General features: G+C 36.8%; 1 protein-coding gene across 1 annotated transcript; it reads left to right on the top strand.

Moving 5' to 3' along the window:
• Positions 1 to 879: 879 nt before the first annotated feature.
• On the top strand, positions 880 to 8,494 carry LOC112514612 (protease Do-like 9). The gene is made up of 9 exons (XM_025121182.1): positions 880 to 1,567; positions 2,951 to 3,150; positions 3,228 to 3,408; positions 4,171 to 4,362; positions 4,797 to 5,029; positions 6,168 to 6,269; positions 6,369 to 6,419; positions 7,775 to 7,879; positions 8,026 to 8,494. The coding sequence occupies exons 1-9, from the start codon at positions 1,018 to 1,020 to the stop codon at positions 8,122 to 8,124; spliced, it is 1,713 nt and encodes a 570-aa protein (XP_024976950.1). The 5' UTR covers positions 880 to 1,017; the 3' UTR covers positions 8,125 to 8,494.
• The last annotated feature ends 1,485 nt before the right edge of the window (positions 8,495 to 9,979 follow it).

Genomic DNA, 9,979 nt, shown 5'->3' with positions numbered 1-9,979 from the left:
AATCAGTTGAAATTTCATTCTAAAACCCATCTTTTTTTGTCTTTTCATGGCTTATGATATGTCAAATTTGTAATTTTTTTATTGGTTTTGAGTGTTTATCTTAAAACTCAAGTTTCTTGGTTCTTTGCTTTTGGTGTAAATCGAATACATTTGTGGAGTCGTTTAAATATGTTTGATTTTAAATATATTGGATTTTAAACTGTCATACAATTTTTTTCATCAATAGTCTGTAATTGGAATCATAACTCTTATTTATTCAAATTGTATTAATATGTAAAAACCAATTGTAACCTATATCATCATTAAATCTTATCTTATAAAACCAGTGAAACTTCAAAATCGTTAAAATTCATGGCTCCCGCCGTATTGCACGGATACACAACTAGTTATAATTGATTAATTTTTCAATGTCATTTTGATCATTTTACATGTTTATAAAATAATTTTTGTCAAACATGATTTATTAATCAGTTAGCTTATTAGTAATCAGCTACCAACTGTTTATCAACTAGTTTGCCAAACATAATATATATATATATATATATATATATATATATAGGTTAGCCTGGATATCCAACATGCTATGCGAGCCAATTAATCCCAAGATGATTACCTATTTTGCATGTAGCTCGGAATCACTGCATTTGAACCTCCGTGACTACACGAGAATTTTTGTTTCTCCTTAAATTTGAACATGAGATTTTTGTTCAGATAAATTACTTGTATGGAGATGTGTATATCAAAATGCGGCTAATATTTTGAAGAAAGACCTGAATGATTTATTTAGTTTTGAAGGAAGACTGTGAAGTGATTTATTTAGTTTTTGAAGGAGGACCTGCAGTCTTCCATATAAACCGGCATCCATTCACCGGCAATCTAAACCTTCCCCACCTCTCAATAACATCAAACATCCGGTGCCGGTACCGCCACCGTCTCACCGGGGGTTCATCTCTTTGATACTTGCACAGCTTACAGGTCTTCATTTTTCAACCAATTTATTGCAGGAACAACTCCAAGATGGTCGATAACAAGCGGAAACGAGGTCGTAAGGCTAAATCTGGAGTACCCGAAACCCTAGATCTTCAAACCTCCAAAGCGACTACCTCTTCTCCTTCTGTTGATGACGTAGATCTCAGCCTCAACAATGATACCCCCAAAACCAATCACCAGCACCACCTCCGCCGCCGCCGTAAAACCCCCGTTCACGCCGAAAACCCTGAAAAACCCCTAGTTTCTGCTACCCCCTCTAGGTGTATAGAGGCTAATGGAAATGGAAATGGAAATGGTTCGGTACTTGAGAGCGTGGTGATGGCGATGGCTAGGGTGATGCCGGCGATGGACGCCGTGGTGAAGGTGTTTTGCACACACACCGAGCCCAATTTCTCTCTGCCATGGCAGAGGAAGAGGCAGTATAGTTCTAGTAGCAGTGGGTTTGTGATTAGTGGGAGGAGGGTTTTGACTAATGCACACTCGGTGGAGCATTATACACAGGTGAAGCTGAAGAAACGTGGCTCCGATACCAAATATGTCGCCACCGTTCTTGCAATCGGAACGGAATGTGATATCGGTGAGTCTATCATCTTCCATTACAACCAATTTTACTGAAATTGCAGAGAACGGAATGGCCATGGTTTCTATAACCATTTTCTTTTCCATTTCTTGTTTCAAATACTAGAATAACCAATCGTGATTGAATTGGTGTAGGTTACGGGTGTAAACGATTTGAGGCATTTATACAACCCAACTCAATTATGACAGTATGAGAAAATCCCAACCCAACCCAACCTTTGTTGGTTGGGTTGAATTAGTGGGTTGCCATCATTGTTTTAAATGAGTATGCGTCTTCGATTTTGTGTGAGTTATGAATATTATCGATCATTCGACTTAATCGTATACATATACATATATAGAGGAAGGATAATGCTAGAAGTAAACATTTTGCGAGAAGGCAAGAAGTTTCAATATCTTATATGATTACACTCATTTGGGCATATTTAATCATATATGATTATGCGTCTATGTGTTGTCAATGCAACTTTTGTTTAATCATATATGATCAAGCTTGTGTATTCATGCATGTAATCATATATGATTGAAACTTCTTGCCTTCTCGCAAATTGTTTAGCTTCTCGTTTGAACCTGCCCCTATATATATAGGTGGAGGTTATCGTTTGAACCCTTCTCTATATATATAATTCGCTTGTTGTATGTACTTGTGCATCAATGATTCAATATTACCTATTCGTTATACACACACACACACACACATATATATATATATTGAAAACAAATAGGTAATATTGAATTATTGATGCACAAGTACATACAACAAGCGAACAAATTGTGTTTGGCTGTTTGCAAAAGATGAAAATATCTATGTATACAAACACTCATGCAGGCTGCCTTCACCAAGAGATGTATATGTACATGTTTATAAAATTATATGTAGTTTTGTTTTACACATTTGCATGCCTAACTTAATTCAATTCTTGTGTTGCTACTAGATTCAAGGTAGATAGCAACAGTATGTAAATGGAAAACGAGAATTAAGCAAAATGAAAATGGAGAATTTGGTGGGTTGGGTTTAGTTGGGTTGTTTGCGGGTTGCGTTGGCCGGGTTGGCGGGTTTTTTATTGCCTTAGTTTAGATGATTTTATTGAGAATTAGCATCTCAAGATCAGTGTAGATTACAGAATTTTAGGTAATATCTGGGATTGCGGGTTTGGTCTTGAATCACTTTTCTTGTTTTTGTTTTTCAAGATTTCACCATGATATTAGACATTAGTGAATGGAGATGCTGAATTTGGAAGGATTATGTCTTTTTGTTCGATGATCATGCGGACATTTATTCTAGTTATTGATTGTCATCTCCAGCTAGTAGTTGTTTCATATGATTATGTGCATCGAGTACTTTCTATTCGCTGATGACCATGTTCATAAAATCATGCAGCTTTGCTTACCGTGGAGGATAATGAATTTTGGTTAGATGTATCACCTGTGGAATTTGGGGATCTGCCTGCACTTCAAGATGCAGTTACAGTTGTGGGGTATCCAATCGGAGGAGATACGATATCCGTCACTAGTGGAGTTGTTTCACGTATAGAGATCTTATCGTATGTTCATGGGTCGACTGAGCTTTTGGGATTGCAGGTTAATGAAGATTTCTTGACCGTGTTTTATGATTTCATTTGTATTTACTGACACAAGTTTATATGAATTTGTTGCAGATAGATGCTGCAATTAACTCTGGGAATTCTGGTGGGCCGGCTTTCAATGACAAGGGAAATTGTGTTGGTATTGCATTTCAGTCTCTTAAGCATGAGGATGCTGAAAACATTGGATACGTCATACCGACACCTGTTATAATGCACTTTATCCAAGATTATGAGAAAAATGGATCATATACTGGTAATTTTTGTAAAAGATTTTTCTTTTGCATAATCTATATCATCTCTTTTATTCAAGACACACACACACACGCATATATATATATATATATATGTGTGTGTGTGTGTGTGTGTGTGTGTGAGTTCGGGCCATTCAAGAACAATAATCAAATAAGAGAATTGTCAAATCACATGTGAATTTTCATTAGAATCACATGTGATTCACGTGATTTTGGGCGGGCCATGGCGCCCTCACGTCTTTACGTTGACCGTTAGTGTAAAATCACATGTGATTTTGGACGTGACCTGCCCGTTTTTGTGTTCTTTTAATTAGTTAGTGTTCTTTGAACCTCCCTCATATATATAGTCCCGATCATTTGCAAACCATACATATCAATATCAACCATTCATCTGGTGTAATGAATATCAGGTTCCATGGATATTTCAATTGTTTCCTAATCTAAAACGGTGATCATAATGAATTAACTATGATCATCTTCCATAAATATCCAGATCATAATGAATGGCCATCATCGTTTCCATAAATAATCTCAATTGATTTGTTTGTATGAATTAGGAGGTTTGCAAATGATTGGGACTCTATATAGATACATGTTGTAAATATAGAAGCAATTCTTTGGTAATCCTATGCTCGAGATTGTCGGCAATGCATGTAATGAACAAAAATAAAACCATTTTCATGTTTAAATACATGAATGAATTTGGGCGACTTTAGTTTTAAACACGGTTTTCGTCAATGTCATTATTATTTCATGGATGCCAGGATTTCCTATTCTTGGGGTTGAGTGGCAGAAGATGGAAAACCCTGATTTGCGGAAGTCGATGGGGATGAAGGATAATCAAAAAGGTGTTCGTATTCGAAGAATTGATCCCACATCTCCTGAGCATAAAGTTCTAAAACCATCTGATATTATCCTTAGTTTCGATGGGGTCGATATTGCCAACGATGGAACAGGTAACAGTGTATTATACGTCAATTTTTCTTTCGTTAACCATGTTCACTGTGTTGTGTTGAATCTTTTCGCCTTTTTGCTTCCAATTTCATGACGATACTTGGCCATACTTTCATATTGCAACTAACGTTCTTTGTGGTTATTCTTTATCTTGATTATCTGTGATTGCGATTGTCACCTTCTGGATGGATATGTGATATTGGCACCCTGTTATTATGAATTTCAATGACATCCACAAGTTAACTCCACGTGGGATGGGATATTCACGTGTGATATATATTGTTGACGTTTTGTATAACGGTGGTAAATTTTTTCTTACCGACCTTTTGGCGGGTTCTATAAGCTGAATTTCTAGTTGTTCTCTTACATATTTTGTTTCCTATCTTTTGTGGTTTGTTTGAGTGGTTTTTAACTACCGTTCTTTGGTGAGTTGCAGTTCCTTTTAGGCATGGAGAGCGGATAGGTTTTAGCTATCTTGTATCTCATAAATATACCGGAGATACGGCTCAAATCAAAGTCCTTCGTGAATCTAAGATCCTCAAATTTAACATCAAGTTTGAGACTCACAGAAAGCTAATTCCTGCACACAACAAGGGTCGACCTCCCTCCTATTACATCATTGCAGGATTGGTTTTTACAACCGTTTCCGTTCCTTATCTCCGTTCTGAGGTGCGCAGTTTACTTACACCTTACGACGAATATATATATGAGTATATTTTTATGCCCTGTTCAATATGTTCTTTTTTATGATGTTGAAGTAATTGAACCATGCTACAATCTTATTAAGAATTCTCAAACCACTACCAGTTTCCTTGGTATGGCTTCGATTCAGAAAACTTTTAACAAAAGACTACTATGCCCTTTTGTCTTCTCTATTCTAATGAAAAACAAATATTGTAAACAAACATTTCACTTTTCTGCTATCCCTCTCCCTTTGTTTTAATCATGGTTCTAACGGCGTCGAGGCTTGGCTTCGCCGCCACGCCATGTTAACACTGTGGCTCCACTCTAAGGCTTGGCTCCCGTTGTAACACGCTATGGCACATTCTGGAGCATTAGGGTGCGTTGTTTTGTAAGGCATGTTTTTATTTACTTTTTTTAAACATATACTAGGGGGGATAAATGCTAATTATGTTCGACGCCTAAAACTTAAATAAACAATAAAAGGAAACATAAAAACCCTAAATAAGAGTTGAACAGGATTTTTTTTGAAGACTGAAGAAAGTAGTGAATAGATATATACATACATATATGTATACGTATGCCGCCTTAGGCCACGCCTTGAAAAATGCCATGGCCTCGCCGTAACTAGTAAGGCTTGAGGCTTGGTCTCACCGCCACGCCACGGCTCACGTCATTTAGAACCTTGGTTTTAGTCCCCGGCCAAAACCTGAGACAAAAACCATTGTCTGTGTTCTTTCTCTTTGTTTTATTCCCGAGACAAAAACCGTCTTTTTTCCCCTTCCACCCAAACCCTTGAGAGAGAAGCAACTTTTCCTTCTGCTAGTATTTTATCTCGGTTGGCAATTGCCAGCTTGTCATTTCACCATTGTCATCTATCCACACCCAGATAATTCTCCATTGCTTTGCAATTTTTTACTGTCAAATGGTCGCATACGAGCTTAATATCACACCCTTCAGAGATGGGTTGTCCAGTGTTCTCTGTAAAAAATGCCTTTCTGGTTTATGTTTCTTAATAATATTTGGTGGTATGGCGCTTATATTCATAGTGAATAGTGAAAGATGGTATATTTGCAATCTTCAAGCTGTAGCGACATGTATGTACTGATGATATGTATGTCTTCAGTATGGAAAAGACTATGGATATGATGCTCCTGTTAAGCTGTTGGATAAACTCTTGCATGAATTGCCCAAGTCACCAGATGAACAGATTGTAGTTGTCTCACAGGTTTCTAACTGCTTTTCTTATTAACTTCCTGAACCATTTTATACCTCCTTTTTTGTCAAGTGGAAGTTCCAACACTTACTTTTGACACATCTATTGAAGGTTCTTGTGGCGGATATCAACATAGGATACGAAGATATTGTCAACACTCAGGTTAGTCTTGTGCTTCTGATGGTTTAAATAAATTGATTTGGGAGAAATATCAAGTATCATGTGGTCTAGAAACTACTCCCCTCCGTCCCCAAATAAATGTCCACAATGAAAAGGGCACGCAGTTCTGGGAATGTGTAATTATTACACTTCTTAATTAACTAAAGGACAATTTTACCCTTTATAATAGAGAGAGGAAGTTTCTCCATCTCATAATTAAGGGTAGAATGGGAAAGTAGACCTACTTTTGAAAGTGGAAACGTATTATAGGACAAGCTAAAGTAGAAATGTGGAATCGTATTTTTGGGGCGGAGGGAGTATTATTTCTATGATGGTACTTTTCCCTTGCAGAAGACCACAATTCATTCTTGATCTCTATTGGTTAAATGGATTTCACTGGATTAGTCATGTTAAGCTGACCTTTCCTCAATCCCATGAGACATGAATACTCTGAATTTTCAAGTAGAGACGTTACACATAGGTTAATGTGATGACGACTTCTGTTGTTGGGTTGATTTAGAGGGGATTACGACCTTGAGGTTTTTCATCTGGTGAGAGTTTCAGACAGGATATACAAAGACATTGAGGTGGTTAGATCTTGTAAGGATGTCTTATGTAAGAGGAGAGACATCAATAATGTTAGTGACATTTATATGCTTGATAGGTGGGTAACCAAAACCAAACCAAACCAAACACGCCCAGTATATCCCACCCAAAGGTCTGGTGTGGGGAGGCCGGACGGTGGGGTGTATGCAAAGCTGGCATCTACCCTGAGGAGGAAAGCCATCGTTTCTGTGAAGACCCTCGGCTTGTGAAAAGTATGTGAAGAAAGAGAATAGTTGGAAACCAAACCATCTTAGCTTGATATTGCTTGTTAAATGAGTGGTGTCTTCCCTTTTTACACTAGATATTGGAATATGATAATTTCAAGGATTCTTGAGGATGAGATATGAGTTTAAGTAAAGATCTATGGCACTGATAGTTTTTGAGGAGTGTGGGTGCATTTGGTACATGAGTTTGGAAGATCCTATGCAAATGAACCATGAGAATGAGACAATAATGAACCAAACCAAACGAACCCATACCTGAATATGGCAAGTTGTACATATGTGCTTCGACTTGAATCTTGAAAGTCTTGGATAGCAATAAGCTAAAATAGAACTTCGGGTTTGCCTAGTGTTTCATATCTCACCCATTTTTTACCATTTCTTCCCATTAATGACACAATTCACAACTTCCGTCCCCATTCTTTACAACAAACTAAGTAAAGCTTGCCTGGTGGTGGTGGTTGTAAGAATTGGTGCCGCTGTTTAGTACTTACAAGTTTCTTATTCATGTTGCTATATAAACCGGTTTAGGTACTTGCTTTCAATGGTCACCAAGTGAAGAATCTGAAGAGCTTGGCGAACATGGTGGAAACCTGCACCGATGAGTATCTGAAATTCGAATTGGATTATCAGCAGGTGTGCGCTCCGTTCCTTTTCTCTCCCTTGATCTTTCATCTCTGCATATTTGTTGTATAAGAATGAGAGATGTCAGAACAAATTATGAAAATGTGAAGTTAAAAAGGATTTTAAACAAACCGAGTATAAAATGGATTGTTGTGCAGATAGTTGTACTCCAACTGAAAAGTGCGAGAGCAGCAACTGTGGACATCCTCTCAACTCATTGTATACCTTCTGCCATGTCTGATGACCTCAAGACATGAGATACTGTTTTTTTGTCCTTGATAACATTAATGGAAGTTGCTGAGAACGGAGATGGTTGGCGAACTGGATTATTAGCTTTTTTGAAGGGCGAGGGGGGGATATATTTATATATAGAAGGAAGTAGGAGGAAAAGATGCAAGAATGGTGGTGACTTTGTGGGTTTTATGAAGCTTCCATTTTGATTCTTTAAGCCTCTCATTTGAATGATTTTTCTTCATGTGAAGAGGGAGGGAGGTTCATTGTATTAAATGTCAGTCTGGTCATTATATGGTTGTTATTGATGGAAATCATAAACCTTTTACATTATAATTGAAGTCTGAAAAATATATCTATGTTATGGGTTTAAAAGCTCATAATTGTTATGGTCTATGGATATGCATACATAACTGATAACACAGGTATACTGGTGTTTGAATCACACCTCAAGTGCTTGTATTGAATAATTAGTGTGGACCTCAACTTATTTGGTGGACCCCAGTTATAACAGTCACGAAAATCATAATGGTTCATTTATCGAATAAAGTTGATGAACCATTGGCAACTCATATCGTGTAATTGCTAATTGAAAATAGTAATGGTTCATTTATCGAATAAAGTTGGATAAGTTGATTGAGGTAAGAAGTCTGATTAAGGTGAGGAGTAGTTTACTAAAACAGTGTAATCTGCATGGTATGATGCACAAACTAGGTTAGCAACGTTTGCTGAACAACATTGTCTCTTATCTGATAAGCACTCCGACAAGTAATTATTTGCAGTGGCTGAGATATATATTTTCTCTTTTTCTTCTAAATTTGAAGGATTTCCTCTCTTTTTTAGAAGGATTTTAGCATAGCTTTTAGGGTAAAATTTTCCAGAATCTCCAAAATTTCTAAAATAATATAGTTATTAGAGCAAAATTTTCAAAATTTCCATAAAATTTTCAAAATTTCAAAATTTCTAAAAACACTTGATTTGGTTATAAGTCCAATAACAACCTGCAAATGAGATTGTAATATTCTGAAAAATACAGATCTTTTGCACAAAATCGAGGTTCTTCATCAGCTTTTGCTTTACCCACATCCTTCAGACCCTCTCAATAATGATTGCTGCTTCATTGAGACCAAAAGCAGTTTGAAGACAGTGACAAAGTCATAGCTTTACCACCCCTCTTGACTCTGGTTCTCTATTCAAATTCAAGAATATATGTTACATACTTTTCTTTTTTACCATCTTTATCGTTTAAATTATTCGACACACTACAAGGCTGTTTGGCAATTGCTGAATGGTTTGATACAGAATCATTAAGTGGTTAGAATGATTAAGAGACTCCCATGATAAAATGCAAAATGAAATATAATTTTTTGGTAATTGTATACAATGAAATTAGGACCCTTAATGATTAAGGGAGATCCATGATACAAAATCATTCAGAGGGTTTTAGAACCATTAAGAAGCAGCCAAACAAGATTCACTTCTTAACGATTCAGAGCTTGGCTCTTAATGGAACTATTAAGAGGTAAACAAACAACCCCGTACCTGAATCATTATGCAAAGAGGGAGAAAGTTCCGAAATTTGCAACTGAAGAAGCCAACAATAGTGGTGAGTAACATATCAGACTGTACACTTCAAGCGGATTTATGAGATTGATTATACAATAGTTTGTGAGAATATGCGAAACCCCATTGGATTACCTTCCAAAAGAGCCATCGAGAATCGAATGGAGGTTCCGATATATATTTAGGAGAAATAGTCCAAATATAGCTGACGTGAGGCTCTAACACAACTATTCTATGTTGTCTACAAATCCTAAAATTTGTCATTGCTTTTGTGTCATTTTACAAAGAAGAGAGGAAAGAAAAAGGGGGTTCTCTCTC

This window comes from Cynara cardunculus (genome assembly GCF_001531365.2).
Source record: "Cynara cardunculus var. scolymus isolate 2C chromosome LG 6, CcrdV1, whole genome shotgun sequence".
Classification (NCBI taxonomy): domain Eukaryota; kingdom Viridiplantae; phylum Streptophyta; class Magnoliopsida; order Asterales; family Asteraceae; genus Cynara; species Cynara cardunculus.
Note: the sequence above shows the minus strand (reverse complement) of the source record. Positions and strands in the feature narration are given on the sequence as shown.

Coding starts and splice junctions, on each gene's coding strand:
- LOC112514612 (XM_025121182.1), top strand. CDS start 1,018: ATGGTCGATAACAAGCGGAAACGAGGTCGTAAGGCTAAATCTGGAGTA. Junction 3,409..4,170: donor GAAAAATGGATCATATACTG/GTAATTTTTGTA, acceptor CATGGATGCCAG/GATTTCCTATTCTTGGGGTT. Junction 6,420..7,774: donor AAGATATTGTCAACACTCAG/GTTAGTCTTGTG, acceptor AAACCGGTTTAG/GTACTTGCTTTCAATGGTCA.